Here is a 16,637-nt window from a genome sequence, read left to right on the forward strand (position 1 = left end):
GGGGTCGCGGGTCGAAAACTGTCGAGGTGGTCACCGCGGTGGCAAGGACGAAGAAGCTGGTGCCCAAGAAGGGGACCCTTGTCACCAAGCGGTCGGTCCCTGCCAAACGCCCCCACCAAGAGACTGAGCCGGCAGAAAAGACCCCTCGCCCTTCTAAACGCGTCAAGAAGTTGGCGAAGAAGGGCGATCGGGAAATTCATGTCGTCCCCAGTGACACTACTGGGACGCCTGCTCCTGCCGGCTCTCCAACTGTGCCGGCTACCCCGGCATCTCCAACCCCGAATCCTACAGCCGTCTCCCCGGCCGATCCAATCGTCGCACCTACTCCAGCTTCGGAGCCGGTCGTGGTACCTGAGGTGGGGAAGTCGACTGCGCCTGCCGAAGCACCCTTGTCTCCAACGGTCGTTTTGGAGGTATAATTCTGCTTCCACTTGCTTCTTTAGGTTTCTGGTCGTAACGCTAAATATTCTCTTTTTGTTCAGGATGTCGAGAGCGAGAGCGACGAGGTCCCGCTGCAGCGCCGTCGTCGACCAGTTAGCTCTCCTCCCGTCCATCCTCCTCCGGTTGTCGAGGTGACTGTTCGACCGCGTTCTCCTGCGGCGGATCGTGGCAAGAGACCGATGGCCGATCCTGAGGCTACGGCCGAATCGCCGATCCATCCGCAGGATGAAGATCCCCCCATTCCTCCACAGGAAGTCTCTTCGGCCTTCGTGAGTCTCGCTTTTTATTGTGCTGATTTTTTTTTGTGTGGCACATGTTTTTAAAAGATTATTAAATGTCAGGTGCCCGAACATTCATATCACCGGCAATTTTATGCGCCGAGGGGCGTTGTCTATATTTCATGGCCGCCATCGTGGCCATCTAATGTAGATGACCTCCATCGGCCGCGTGAATTGCGTAGCGGTCTAAGGCACTGGGCTCGGCCATTAAGTTCCCTGGGTTCGAGCAATGACCCAGAGGGCATGGCCGAAGTCTCCTCTCGGCAGGTCTAAAACACTTTCCTTTTTTTTTTTTTTTATGCATTATATCACGACGTCTTCTTTCTTTCTCAAAGTTTTCCTTTTACGTGCAGCCGTCGTGGGAAGTGGAGCTTGACGCTTTTCTTCAGAGCACGACAGGTGAGGCCGGCTCCTCTGCAGCTCCGGCCGAATCGGCGGGAGCCACGCCAGCCGAAGTCTTCGTGAAGCTGCACGAAGTCTTGTCTCTGACTGCCTCCCAAGCTCTCCGGTGCAAGGGCCTTGATTCTGTTGGAGAGTGTCTCAATGACCTCGCCAGTGGCGGTCACCTGAGCCCGGAGGGTATCTCATTCCTTACCGATCTCCTGGAGCGGACTCGGCAACACTTTCTCATCTTCGAGCGAGCCTTACAAGCCGAGGATGATTTGAAGGTGGCCAAGGTCGCGCATGAGGCTGGTCGAGTAGAGATGGAGGCTTTCAAGGCAAAGAAAGCAAAGCTGACCGAGTTTGATCTCCAGATTTCTGACCTCCAGCGTCAGATTTCTGACCTTCAACGCCAAAGGTCGGCTGCTGCTTCCGAGCTTGAGAAGGATTTTGAGGCTAACAAGGCTCGGTTGACGGCCTTCGCTGCCGGCGCACGGCGTATCCAGCAACTGCAGTGCAACAAGAAGACGCGGCAGGCTGAGATAATTTTGAGCGAGGCGAAGTGGCTGGAGCTGAAAGCTGCCCTTGAGACTTTCCTCCCTTCGACCCCTTAGGAATTTAATCATTGTATTTGTTCTCTTGTAATGAATCTTTTGTTATCAATACAATGGTTATTTTGCTATCAGTACAATGGTCTTACTCTTGCATTTCCCATGTAATTGGGTAGTACTTCTTTAAAAACTTTCCATTAATCGGCAATTTATGAACTGAACCCGTCCGATCTCTTAGATGATATGCCCCCTTGCCGAGCACTTTGTGAACGATGAATGGCCCTTCCCAATTCGGCGACCACTTACCAAACCTGGGATCTTTAATCCCAACGGGCAACACAGTTTGCCAAACCAATTCTCCTTCGCCGAACGTTTTTTGTCTTACACGCTGATTATACGCTCGCTCGGCAATTTTCTTTTGTGCTATTAACAAGTTAACTGCATCGATTCGACTTTCTTCTAAGTCTTCTAACTCTTGTCGCATCGCTTGACTATATTCAATACTGTACAAATCACTCTGCTCGATTATTCGCAACGAACTTATACTCAATTCGACCGGTAACACGGCGTCGTGTCCATAAGTTAACGCGTAAGGAGTGGTTCCAGTGGCCGACCGGGGTGAAGTTCGGTATGCCCATAATGCTTCACTTAACTTCAAATGCCACAAACCAGGTTTCTCTTTTACCATTTTTTCAAGGATGCCGATCAACACTTTGTTGCTTGCCTCGGCCTGTCCGTTTGCCTGTGGGTAGTAAGGCGTAGATTGCTCGAGTCGGATATTCAATCTTGCCGCGTATTCCCTAAACCTATCGGCCGTAAAAATAGTGCCATTATCAGTTATGATCGTTTCTGGCACGCCGAATCTGGTCACAATATTTTCCTCTACGAAGTTGCATACCTCTTTAGCCGTTAATTCGGCGTATGACCTTGCCTCGACCCACTTAGTGAAATAGTCAGTTGCTACAATTATCCATGCGTGTTTCGCTGCCCCCGATGATGGCGTAATTTTGCCAATTACATCCATTGCCCAACCCCTGAACGGCCATGGCTTAGTAACCGAGTGTAGCAATTCGGCCGGGGCTCTCTGAACGGGTCCATGAATCTGGCATGATACGCATCTCCGCGCATATTCGATGCAATCCTTTAATATATTGGGCCAAAAATAACCATGTCGTCGGAGCAACCAACGCATCTTTCGTCCAGATTGGTGCGCTCCGCAAATTCCTTCATGTACCTCGGCCATTACTTGGGCAGCTTCGTGTGGGCCGAGGCACAATAGTAGTAAACCATCTTCGCCCTTGCGATATAATTCATTTTGATACGACACGTAATTCGTCGCGAGCACCTTCGTTCTTCGGTCGTGTTTCCCATTGGGGTTATTGAGGTACCGTAACATCGTCTTTCTCCAATCATCTGGTTCTACTTCGACGGCGCATACTTCTATGGGATCTCCTCGTTCTAACAGGGATGGGAGCGACATCACCCTTGTCCGTACTACGTGCGTGCGTTGGAGAGTTTGCTGATTAATCAAAACGGGGTACGAGCGTTGACCCGTGTTCGCAATTTCCATAATTTGACTTAGTTTGCCCCCCATGAGTTGTGCTCCGGAGGCGATCTGGGCGAGTTCGTCGGCGTCAGTATTGTGGATACGTGAAATGTGTTCAAATGTGATTTGGTCGAACGACTCGGCCAGGTAAGTGGCGACCATGTGATAGGGAGCTAAAGTACAACTCATGCAACGAAACACGCCGTTCAGTTGGTTAATCACAAGTTCAGAATCACCAAGGACGAGAACGCGGGGGGCCCGTAGATCGTGTAAAACATGGAGGCCGATAATGAGGGCTTCATACTCGGCCTGATTATTGGTGCAGCTGAAATCTAACTTGAGAGAAAAACACCATCGGCAGTGGTCAGGCGACTGAATTGCGATGCCGACACCTGCCGAGGTCGAAGTACTGGAACCATCAAAATGCATAGTCCAATGGTTATCGCGTGTGGTGACGAAACCGATGTCGACCTCGCCCCCCTCAAGACCATAAGGGGATGGGTGTTGTGCCAGGAAGTCGGCGAGGGCTTGCCCCTTGACGGCCTTTTGGGGTACATACTGAAGGCTGAACTCGGATAAGGCGAGTGTCCATTTCCCAATTCGGCCTTTGACCATAGGCCGAGTCAGCATGTAACGAATTACGTCGGTTTGTGCGATGACGTGCGTAACTGTGGGGAGCATGTAATGCCGAAGCTTGGATGCGGCGAAAAACAACGCTAAGCAAAGTTTTTCGACAGGGGAATAATTAAGTTCTGGTGAATTCAGGTGGCGGCTAAGGTAAAAGATAGCTTGTTCGCGGCCGACGTTGTTATCTTGTGCGAGTAGGCACCCAATGGATTCAACAGCTGCCGAAATGTACAATTTGAGGGGTTTGTTGTGACAAGGTGGAATGAGCACAGGTGGGGTGGAAAGGGCCACCTTGATTTGCGTAAATGCAGCTTGATGCTCTTCGCGCCATTCAAATCGGTCGGTCTCCTTCAGTTTAAGGAGTGTAGAGAATGCTTTCATTTTACCGGCCGAATTGGCGATGAAACGACGGAGGAAATTGATCTGCCCGAGTAACGACTGAAGCTGCTTCTTTGTCGTCGGCGGTGGGGCGCTAATGATGGCGCGGGCTTTATTTTCGTCGACCTCGATGCCGCGATGGTGCACCAAAAATCCTAAGAAATTACCGGCCGAAACACCGAAAGCACACTTGGCCGGGTTCATCTTGAGGTTGTTTTTGCGCATGCGAAGGAACACTTGCCTCAGGTCGTCAAGGTGTGTTTGACGACGTTTGGATTTTACGACCACATCATCGATATAAACTTCGACGATTGTACCGATTAAGTCATGGAAGATCATATTCATGGCTCGTTGGTATGTGGCGCCGGCATTCTTGAGGCCGAAAGGCATGACTACCCATTCGTAAGTACCAAGTGCCCCCGGGCAACGGAAAGCCGTCTTGTGGACGTCAGCTTCGGCGATGAAAATCTAGTTATAACCCGCATGACCGTCCATAAAAGATAGCAGTTCATGATTAGCTGCGGCATCAATTAATAAATCTGAGATCGGCATTGTATATTCATCCTTGGGAGTAGCCAGATTTAGATTACGGAAATCGATGCAAATGCGAAGGGCACCGTTTTTCTTTAATACGGGGACGATATTGGCCAACCATTCGACATACCGAGCGGTCCGAATAAACCCGGCTTTTAGAAGCCGAACTAATTCTTCCTTAATGCCGAGTTGTACTTCGTTTGAAAATCGACGAGGAGGCTGTCGAAAAGGCTTACACTCCTCCTTGATGCGTAGCTCATGCTCTACAAGGTTTCGGTCGAGGCCTGGCATTTCATGATAACTCCACGCAAAGCAATCTTTAAATTCGTGGAGTAGTTTATGGAGTTCGACCTTCATGGACGGTGGGAGTAACGCACTAATAAACAATGTTCGAGGATCCTCGGCCGTGCCGACGTTCACTTCCTCTAACGGGTCCTTGACTTGAGGTCGATGGTCTTCGAGTTCGGCCGGCGCAGCCTGAACTTTATCGAAAGATAGAACGGGGCCATTATCTGCTTCGGCCAGAAATTCGATTAAATTGACGCCAGAATGTGGTTGCTTGGTAATGGCGTACCAATGGGCCAGCAGACGTTCCATTGTAGATGAAACCGCGGCCTGACGCCGTTCTTGTGTGGTGTGCTCAATCATCGGCATTGATGACCAAGTTCGCCAAGCCAAGTCTCGCCGAATCCTGTTGGACAGTCTCGGCGCCGACCTCAATCACTTTTTGTACTGAAATTCTCGTCGGCCGTCCATCCTCGTTAAGGCCTTGGAGGGTGATGTAGCCGACGTGATCATCATAATAGCGAGCCTGAATCATGTTGGTTTCAAATGGTTGGTTATCGGCTGGGTGAACTATGACCGATTTGCCATCCCAAAAGATGAGGACTTGGTATAATGATGAAGGAATGCAGCTGGTTTGGTGGATCCAGTCGCGGCCAAGTAATGCGTTATAATCCGTCTTGGAATCAATGACAAAGAATGCCGTCATGTGTTGACGACCGGCAATGCTAACTTCCAACGGGAGCACTCCTTTGGTCTGAGATTTGTCACCAACAAAGCTGCTCATAGTGATCCCTGACGGAATGAGTTCATTATCAGAACGGCGTAAAGCCTTCATGACGGATATTGGCATAATGTTGACTGTGGCTCCACAGTCGACAAATACTTTAGAAATGGGAAATCCTTCGATGTGAGCCGTGACATACAACGGTTTTAGGTGTTGGAGATTAACCGAGGAGGAGCGGGGAAATAGCTCGGCCAAAGCTGCTTTGAGGTTATCTCCACTCTGGTTTTCTCGATCGTCGTCATTTGCGACGAAGTCTACTTGTGTGGCTTCCTCGGCAACTACATCCCCGTCCAAGAAGCTTGACTGGTGGGTACGTGGTTGGAATTCAGCTGGTAGAACGTGTACCATACTAATCTCCATATGTTCGAGGACCGAGGGGCCCATGGGGTCATGGTCGTCGTCTTCCGGAGAACTATCCTCTGTAGCAGTCGTTGGAAAATCCTCGATCAAACTTTTGAGTTCCTCGGTAAGAGCCGGTATCCGAGACGTGGGAACCAAATCGAGTGCGGGTGAGCCATTTCCTTCGGCGATGTGGACTGCCGAAGATTTTCGTTGGTCCTTTGTTACACGGGCTCGTTCTTCATATGCAATACGGGCGTTCCTTGTGTCTAAATAGGTATCCAATCGTGCTATCCGTTTTTCCTCGTCGGCCGTGAGGCCGAAGAGCGATACAGCCGAGAAGACTTCGAAATGATAGCGTAAATGCTGAAGGTCTTCGAGCGAAAAGGGTAATTCGGCGGCGTCGATATCTGTATAAGGATCGACCTCAAAACCAAGGACCCGAGCCTCCCGTATATGTTGAAACCTAGCTTTAATGGCTGGATCAGAAGTTTTCTGGATAATTTGCTCGGCATCAGGGCAAGTTAGCGCTAAGTCGAGGGCTTCCTGACATGCCTTGGGGAGGCCGTACAAGTCATTTGCGGAGTATTTCTTATGAAATTCTCGCATGTATTCCAAGGATGCACCGAGGAACGGAGGGTGTAAGTTGCGCCGTATTTTGATAAGCGGCTCGCGCGGTGGTAACGGAGAAAGTTTCCTTTCGGCCTCTTGTGTAAAGTACTCTAGACGAGCTCTCGTTTCCCCAGGCCGGAGAAGGATCTTAATACGTTTCTCAGCCTCCTCAATGGTGGTTTCGAAACCAGCCTCCGCTACTTTCTTCCCTTCGGCTAACTCGGTCATGATAGTCGGGGTTGGCCGTTCGCTACTATCTTCCACGGCCTTTTTTGGTTGCCATTGATTGGCCGGGCTGGCCTGCGCTTCTTGTCGCCGAGCTATGCAATCTATCCGTTGACGACGACGTTTTTGGGATTTGGACAGTGCCGTATACAAACCAGTCAGAGAATTGTAACTGTACCAGCGTTGATCCGATGTCCTTGGTGGTTTGAAAGTTTTGCGATCGGCTGGTGAGGCCGAACTATTAGCATTGCGCGAGTAATAATCCTCATTGTAGAAAGGTGCGTCGAAATCCAGACGCCGCCTGACCGAGGTCTGGTCTTTCGGCCGTACTTGTGGGCCGAGTCGATCAAACACTTGATGTCGTGGACTTAACCCTGTCGACGATGTTGTAGGGGCCGCGGGTGGTGTTGAAGATGTCTTCCTCCCAGGCTCAACTGGTGTTTTACAGTGGTCACATAACACCTTTGATCCATGAGCCTCGTCGGAACTTGACCTTGTCATAGGCTCATCGGCGGGTGGCCTCGATTGTTCCGCTGGTGGTGCATTCGAAAAGATATCGAGCTGTAGTCTTGTGCGACCATTCCGTTTATGGACATGTTGCACCGGTACGTATCCGGCCTTCCCTTTGTTTTTAGGAAGGTGAGCATCCACCATACCAATCGTCGTCGAAGGGAAAGGATTAACATCGACCGCCATCTTTTCCGGAAATTTCAACTTTCCTTTTTCGATCCAGCTTTGAATTGTGTCCCGGAACACAACACAATTATTGGTTGCATGCTTATTAGAATTATGATACTTGCAGTATATCTTTCCTTTTAATTCGTCGGCCTTAGGGATAGTATGTCCTGGCCGAAGCTTGATGATCTTTGCTGCCAATAACTGATCGAAAATTGCATCAGCTTTGGTGATATCAAAAGTGTATACTTTTGATAACTTGCCCGTTTCCTCGGCGGTCAAACGGGTTTTGGCGTCTTTGGTATTTACTTGCGCCAAAGCCTTGCAAACATAAGGTTTGTCTATTATTATCTCGGCCGCGTCCACACTAACATACTGAGGGTCTTCACTTTCGGCCGATGCATAGCTCACCGTGAGGTTCTTATACAACGTCCCCCGGGATGGTGACTTCGATATCTTTTCTTCTCGGAGCAGATAATCATATTGCTCGACATGTTGAGCAAGTTCGTACATATCCCGAATATTTGCCCCCAGAAACTTCTTTTTGTACTCCACGTCTAATCCGTTAAGGGCGATCCTGACGAACTCCACTTCGGGGAGTGGTACTCGGCACCAATTCCTGGCCGACTTAAACCTTGTTAAGTACTCCATTGGAGACTCGTCGGATGCTTGAGCCATCCTGGCCAAGGATGATACGGATATCTCCATCCCTGGCCGATAGAATTGTTCATGGAATTTTTCGACCAACTCTTCCCAACTCTGCACAGAATTGGGTGGAAGATTAATGTACCAGGCGAAAGCTGAACCTGTCAGTGAAAAATTAAACAAACGTAGTTTGTAGAAGTCGCTATTGACGTCTCCACACTGCGCTGTGAACCGAGCCACATGTTCTAATGAGGATAAAGACGACTCCCCGGCAAAGAGGCTGAAATCGGGGATCTTAAATCCTCGTGGGTATTCAAACCTTTCCACATAAGCTGGGTACGGGTGAATGAATTTTGGAAACTTCGGCCCTTTTTTTAGGGCCGAATCAATCATTCTCTGGACTTCGGTCACGTTTATGGAGGCGACTTCTTCTCCCTGGCTTGGTCCCTCAGCTCTATTCCCTGGTCCTCTTCTTTCTAAGGGGACTGGTTGTGGCCGAGCGGACCCTCTCTCGGCTGGTATGGGCACATTCGTCGGGAGCTGCCGCGGTTGGCCGACCTGGCCATCTTCGAAAGCTTTACTGACTAGTAGTTCAAGCATTCTGGTCTGTGTATCGCTATTACTACGTATTGCGTCTAGCAAATCATTCATCTTCTGACCAATCGACTGCTCGACCTGACGATATTGTTCATCCAGTCGTCTCCGAAGGAATGTCCTAGTTGGTGGATCGGAACCTTCTCCACCATCGTCATCACAATCTTCTACAATCCCTTCCATGAACATTCCAGCTGTTTGATTCGGGACTGTGGGGTTGTAAGGTTGTCCGCCGAGACAGACTTCATTCTCCCGGCGTGTTATACTAGTGGCCTCGGGCGGCGCAATTATGATCGGATTTTTTGTAGAATGCAAATCCTGCCCAAGGCCTTGCACTGGCAAGTCAGTTGTTGACTTTCCCATGGTTGTTTTCTGCTTCGTAGACCGTGTCTCAATGGTCATGAACTCCGAAGGTTTAGCACAATGGTCCCACTGGGCGTGCCAAAATGTTGATCCTAAAAATTACAAAACCTACGTGGCGCGCAGGCCGAGTAACTAATAAGCTAACTACGTCCTTCGGTCGAATGCGGGGCGTGCCAACTCGTCGGCCGAGCCTGGCCGAGGAGTAAAATTTGTTGATGTAGCTTTGAGCGCGTTGCTGACTTCTTTAACTTGCGATTGCGACCGAGGAAGGAACACTCTCGGTCTCTGGGTTCTACAGCCTGAAGACAAGGCTGCTAATTCTGCGGAGTTCACAAATCGTCCGAGCCCGATTCGGTCACTGTGATTATATTCGTGAGAGTATAAGCACGTCGAATCGAGACCAAGGTGTATGGGCACAGGTACTCGAACGTGATATATGTCTTGATGGTAAACGTAGTTCGGCCGTCGGAGTGCCGAACCCTGAAACTCACCTGTGAGTATCCAATCATAAAACCACTCGGCGACCAGTACGCCGAGCAATGTAATTCGTAACACCTAACTATGCCGAGAAAGCTTAGTAAGGTGACCTCTGCCAACAAAGGTTCGAAAACCTTTCTCGACCGAGACTTGGATAGATAATCGGTCGACCTCGACGCAGTGCTGTTTATCCAAACTGAAGATGCTTCTTGGTCGGCTGATTCTGCGGCAGCAGTGCTGTTTATCCAAACTGAAGGTGCTCGCCGGTTGCTTCCACAGTGCTGTTTATCCAAACTGAAGGTGTGTCGGCAGGAAAAAGAAAAGGAAAAAATCTCAAGGTGATTGAGAGGTTTTGCGCAGGGCAATTGTATGCTCAGTTGAAGGTCCTTTTCTGTTGCATGATTTCTTGTATTTATAGTGCCCCATTCCCTGAAACCGACTCTGATTTGGATTGGGAGTCCTTGTCCCAATTCGCCTCTTCCTCGAACAAACCTACTCCTACTGGGATTCTGAATTTTCCTTTTTTCGGGACTTCATTCCTTGCTGGTCGAGAATCCTAGTTGCACCAGGACTTCCTCGACCTTTCTATTTATCTGGACTACTTCTGATAGGATTTGGCCGACCCTGCCAGCTGGCCCGGGCCTTATTATTCGGCCCATATTACTTGTCATCACCTTGGGCCGAGCGCATCCTGCTACTCGGCCCAGCAATAATAATTTGGGTCCAAACAGGTACATATCCAACTCTTAATAAAGTTGCTAAGGATGTGTTGGCCCTTCCTAGTAACACCATTGCTAGTGAGAATGTCTTTAGTCTAGGTGGGAGAGTTGTTGATCCTTTTAGAGCTTCCTTAACACCTAAAACGGTTAAGGCTTTAGTGTGTACTAGTGATTGGCTTAGAGGAAATGAATTTTGTTTCTACAAGGAGCCTACACTCGACGAATTCAAATTCTACAAGGAACTTGAACACTTAGAAAAAAGTAAGTAAATGATTTAATTTCCTCTTTTATTTTCTTAGTATTTATTATCTATTTCTATAATTCAATCTAAATGATTTGTCGTTTATTGTTTTAGACACGACTAATTTGGGAGGTGAGGAGAATACAACACAAGGAAATGAAATGCCACCTCCACTTCCTCGACCACCTCAAGTTGAAGTTCAACAACGTCAAAATCAATCACTACCTCCACGAGCACCCATTTTAAGGGGAAGGGCTCAACCATCAACATCAAGGGGAATAATACCAACAAGAAGGGAACCATAACCATCAACAAGATCAAGGGGCCGAAGTGACCAAAGAGGCCAACAATTTTCATAAACTTTAAGCTTTTCTTTTTTTTTTGCTTTTGCATTAGTGGCTCAACATACATTGCACAAACGCACATATAACATATTTGTATGTATGACAAATTGGTATTAACGAAATTGAGCTGACAATTTCAATATAAAAGGCTAAATTTTAGCCCAAAAGCCCAATATGTCAAGTTTCAGCCCAATAGCTCAAAAGCCCAAAATCAAAATTTAATCCCGATTTGTCCCAAAATCCAGAAACTATTTCGGGATTCCTAAAATTTGGGATTCCCAAAAATTTGGTTTGTAATCGATCTTGAAATTAGAATTCTCAAAAATTTTGGTTTAAGAATCGGGATATGGTTTTTGGTTCGGTATCTCATACTGAACCAGCCCTAATAACGTGTCCTTATATTTACCATTACTTTAGTAAACACATGAACGGAAATCATTGCTTATTTCTTACAAATCAATTCCTTGTAAGTAAACATACTGTAACTTCTTACAAATACAATCAAATAAATAATTAAAGAACATAACAATAGAGTCTGGTAATTGATCAGCTTTTAAGTCGTTGTAATACTTTTAACTTTATGATGTAGGACATTTCTTCATATATTCACAATTGCTATTAGCACTCTAAAAAATTCAGTATACAAAGTGTAATTTCTCCTTATGTCTTCACATCTTCACAATTGTTATGAGTCTAAGTTAACTTTTTTTACAGTATCAACAACAACTCCCTATATTTTATTACATATTTAACTTATAACCCAAAATTCTAACCCAAGAATACTACTATTTATTCTCCCTTGCATAACACACATTTCCAAAGTCTAATTAATTAATCTCTGCAACTTTCTTTAGCGTATCTTTTACTTTCATTTGTTCTAACGTACAAAATTTTAGATTTGTTTAAGTGATGGCTGTCTGGTCAGTTCTACGTTAACTTCGACAAGCACTAATTAAGTCTATAAACCATACTTAAGATTCTTAATTAGAAAGCCATTACTAGTACATTCGCGTTGCTTCTTTGAAAATCTCTACCCTAAAAACTCATCAAAGAGCAATAGTTATCATATAATTTTGTAGCAATTGATATTTCACGATCAATAGCCTTATTGACACGCCCCGATCCTGATATTCACCAAACACCAGGGTAGGCACGTACTGGCCGACACCCGAATGTGACGAAGCCATATTAGGATGCATAAGAAATAATAAATATAGACAATACTTATACATTTAAATACAATGATTATGCAATTATGGAACGTGTTCAGAACATACAGCTAATCCAGGACACTAGAAAGGAATAACAAAAAATTGAACGAAGAAAGGGATGGTCTACACCGAGAGGACTCGAATATGCCGATGCGGGAGTACCTTGACACCGAGATTGTATACCTCGATTCTAAGTCCTGAGGGGGCTCAAAACAAAACATGAGTGGACCAAGTTGATAAATAAGTAATACTAACATAATTATTTAACAACGTACTAACCCCCAAAATTTCTGAAAACTCATATCGCATGATAAGTAATAGGTTTTCCAAAATGCCTAACATGCCATAAAACCTTTTAATAAAACATATATCATATATAGTGTGCTAAATAATGGTATCCCAAAGGCAGGTCATTCGCCCGTAGGCAGATCATACGCCCGTAGGCAAAACATATGCCTGTAGGCAGAACATAGTGACCACTAAATAAGCACAAAAATCATTGAACATAATATTTCCAAATATAAGTACATATATCTCAACAGAGCTCAATAGCTCAAACATCATATCTTAAAACATCTTCATGGTATATAGTCATCCATCATATATACCATAAAGATCGTAAATTCGATAAAGCATGAAATATCATAAAGCGTAAAACCAATTTACTCATAAACATTTCATAAAACATAACCATTAAATCATGCTTTTCATGCATGCATTTCTAATAGGAAAATATGCAATTTAGAAGGGGTCCACTCACCTTACTCCGTCGTCCAGAGCCGCGCAAACTAGAGAAGACGGAAACGCCACTGACAAACGCACCTTGCACGACGGCTAATTCGTTTTGGTTTGGTTGGAAAACAACTCGAAAGCCTTAGAGGGTGTCAGAAACTGGGTAAACTTTCTCGACGGCTAACTCGTCGTGGTTTGGTCAAAAAATGGCTCGAAGGCCGTCAGATTTCACGGTGCCCCGTTCTCGGTTTGATCCGGCATTTCGTCTGAGGTTCCTAGCCTCGAGTAGGTGTGGAGAAGGGTGAGGTGATGGTGGTGGTCTCTGTGTGTGTGGGTGTTGCTCAGAGGGAGGGAGAGAATAATAGAGAGAGATGAGAGAGATAGTTGTGAGGTTTTTTTGGGGGGAAAGACACGAGGAGAGGGAGAGGAGAAGAGGGAGTGGGCCAGGGGACCAAAACCAAAAGAGTGGGTCCCATTGGCACACCAAATAAGACCAAAAAACCAAAAAAAAAAAAACCATGACAAAATATCTCCCAACGAAAATGAAATTACATACTTGCCCTCGATGTTTCTTAAAATCCGATACGGGTCATTACTCTTATTAGCTCTGCTATGTTTAAAAGTACTTCTGCATTAAGCACTTTTATTATAACTGTATTAGAAAAATTATTCAGAAAGACACAAATAATTCACACATATTTGCTCGACGATTAATAATCCTAAATTGAGAATAACTTAATAACTAAGAAGCACTAGGGATCGATCCGTATCACAAAATTGGTTAGATGTCAAAATCCAGGTTCGAGTTTTCAAATGAAATAATGGGAGAAAGAATACAAGAGTTTTGGTGGGCAGCTAATCATTAGGAAATTATGGTCAATTAACTAATTGAACAATCTCTGATTTTGTCATGCATCCATGAACATTTCAGTTTCAGCTTCATCTAATACATTCTTAATATTATCTACTTCAAAAAATAATAATAATAATAATAATAATAATAATAATGAACTCTACTTATAATATCTTAACATTTGAAAATGTGATTATTTCAATACTTCAACCCAATGCTACACTATTAGTCAGTTTGGGATTGTTGTGCTTTAAATAAAAATTACTTCTGATGTGCTTTAAGAATAATCAATTGTAAAATAAAGCATGATCATTAGATATTGTAGTTTTGAAAGTGTTCTGAGTATGAAAAGTAGTGTGAAGTTTTTTGTAAATTTGAATGTAAAAGTGATATCGTTATATATAATGACAATAATGGATATGCTAATGAGGTTGTTGGTGAGGATGATAGCAACAGGGTAGTAGTGGTGGTGTTGGTGGCGGATGTGGTGGGGGCATAGCGGTGGTGCTAATAGTTTGTGGTGGTCGGGGTGTAAGGGTAATAATGGTGGTAGAGGTGGTGGGATCAATGGTGGTAGCAGTTGTGGCTATGGTGGTGGTGGTGGCGCCAATGATGGTGGTTGCAGTTGTGGTGTAAAGTTGGTGTTTGTAGTGGTAGGTTGTGGCGTTCACTTTGTTCTCCAAGAGATAGATTGTGTATAGAAGGATAAACAATGTAATTTTCAAAAACTAATGAGGGTATTACAAGAATTGATGATATGCATTAAAGTCTCAACTCCCCCTTTTTTTTTTTTTAACAAACTATAGTAGCTACACTAAAGGGATGGGAGAGTGGGTTTCCCATATGATGTAGTTTAACTTTTCCTTTGACAAGAAACAAACCTAAGACCTCTTACTTACAACTGAAGAAAAATATCATTAAATCGTAGTACTAAGTGGCTCATCTCCTCTTTTTATAAAAGTAGCTTTTAAAAGCAACATACAGTCTAATTTTAAAATCTATCTTCAGAAGGTAATGACTTTAAAATAAGCAGAATATTCCATTTTTACCGAACACTTTTTTATTGAGTAACTTTAAAATGAAGCAGTTTTTTGTGGAAAAAAAATCCAATACCAAATGGGTCCGATATTTCCCTCTAACCACCAAGTCAAATTTTATATATACACAATAAAACAGCCCACATATTGTCTACTTCCACCAAATTATGGCTTTCCGAACATTCATCAACCAAAAATAAGAGGAAACAATGAATTGATTAGTTAGTAAGTTTATGAACATCGTATTTCAACTTACCTGTAAATTGGGCAACTAAAGCCATGTCCGCAATGCATGTACCAATTGTCTTTTGACATGTTTTTTTAAAGTATACTTCCATTACATGCAGCTCCAATGAGCATCAAATTGCTTTAAAGATTATTTGAAAATAGGAACCAATGTCTTGTCTTGTACTTTGAACCAAAATTCCGACTTTCTCCCAACTGCAACAACGATTGTGATAGCTGATACTAAACCCATGCCTTGTACTAAAATATCAATTCCCATTTTCTTGTGTTCTTTTGGGGTATAATTATTGTTGTAGCACCATTATGGTGGGATTATTGTATGCAACTTTTCACCCACACTCAATTCTTCCTAGCATGTATACGATAATTGTTCTAAAAAAATTAATGAGCAAAAGCTAGATAAGACAATGTATATGATGAAAAATACATTTATAGATAATTATATTGTGTTTATCTCTTTCATCAGGTGACATGTAATAAATATGATGAATGAGGCCTTGAAGGGAAAGGACTCCTATATTTTTGTTTTTTTTTAAAAAAAAGGGATTAGTTATAAAACTCATACCACATCGAATTTCAATGGTCCGAATTGTTTATTTTTCAAGTTTCACCTCTTAGATCATCTACAAAATACTAGCCAAATTGAAAATATTTGAGACATCTAATTGAGTTCAAATAAATTAACGAACACTTTATCTATAAGAAAAAGTGAAATTTCATTGTGATAATTCAATAAGCAAATTATTTCAAATTGAATTGAATATTTGTAAGGATGATCTATGAATTGAAAAATTTATGAATCCACTCAAACCTTAACTTTTTACCCTTACATAAAATGACCAAACTAGGTCAAACACTATGTAATCCAAGACCTAGAAAGAAAGGTATGTCTATATATTGTTAAACAGATGCTCATATTTTTTACTTCTAGTGAGCTGAGATTAGAGTTTTTCATCACTGTTACGCTCATCTAATCATTGTATTTGGCCCTTGTTTTATAATTAAAATGCCCACAAAACTCAACTCGGAAGACTCAAAACCGTCTAATATGTTGGACTTAATCTCATAAGTTAAACAACATTATGTATTTATCACTAGTACTATACTTTAGTATTATTTTTCTTCATTTGTAAGCAAGAAGTCTTAACTTTGACTGTAACATCTCACATCGCCCAAGGGAGTGATCCTTAAATGTATATTCACATCCCTACCTAGCACAAGGCTTTTTGGGAGCTCACTGGCTTTGGGTTCCGTAGGAACTCCGAAGTTAAGTGAGAAGGGGGCTAGAGCAATCCCATGATGGGTGACCCACTGGGAAGTTGCTCGTGAGTTCTCAAAAACAAAACCGTGAGGGAATGGTAAGCCCAAAGCGGACAATATCGTGCTACGGTGGTGGAGCAGGCCCGGGAAGTGATCCGCCCCGGGCCGGGATGTGACAATTTGGTATCAGAGCCTAACCCTGGCCACGTGTGTGCCGACGAGGACGTCGAACCCCTAAGGGAGGTGGATTGTAACATCC

At 44.4% G+C, this 16,637-nt stretch overlaps 1 protein-coding gene across 1 annotated transcript; it reads right to left on the reverse strand.

Moving 5' to 3' along the window:
• Positions 1–1,796: 1,796 nt before the first annotated feature.
• LOC148695118 (uncharacterized) lies at positions 1,797–15,153 on the reverse strand. Its single transcript, XM_088698307.1, has 3 exons — positions 15,129–15,153; positions 3,222–4,042; positions 1,797–3,149 (listed from the first exon to the last, which is right to left on the reverse strand). The coding sequence occupies exons 1-3, from the start codon at positions 15,151–15,153 to the stop codon at positions 1,797–1,799; spliced, it is 2,199 nt and encodes a 732-aa protein (XP_088554433.1).
• Positions 15,154–16,637: the final 1,484 nt, after the last annotated feature.

This window comes from Pyrus communis, chromosome 8, assembly GCF_041283825.1.
Source record: "Pyrus communis isolate YQ-2024b chromosome 8, ASM4128382v1, whole genome shotgun sequence".
Taxonomy (NCBI): domain Eukaryota; kingdom Viridiplantae; phylum Streptophyta; class Magnoliopsida; order Rosales; family Rosaceae; genus Pyrus; species Pyrus communis.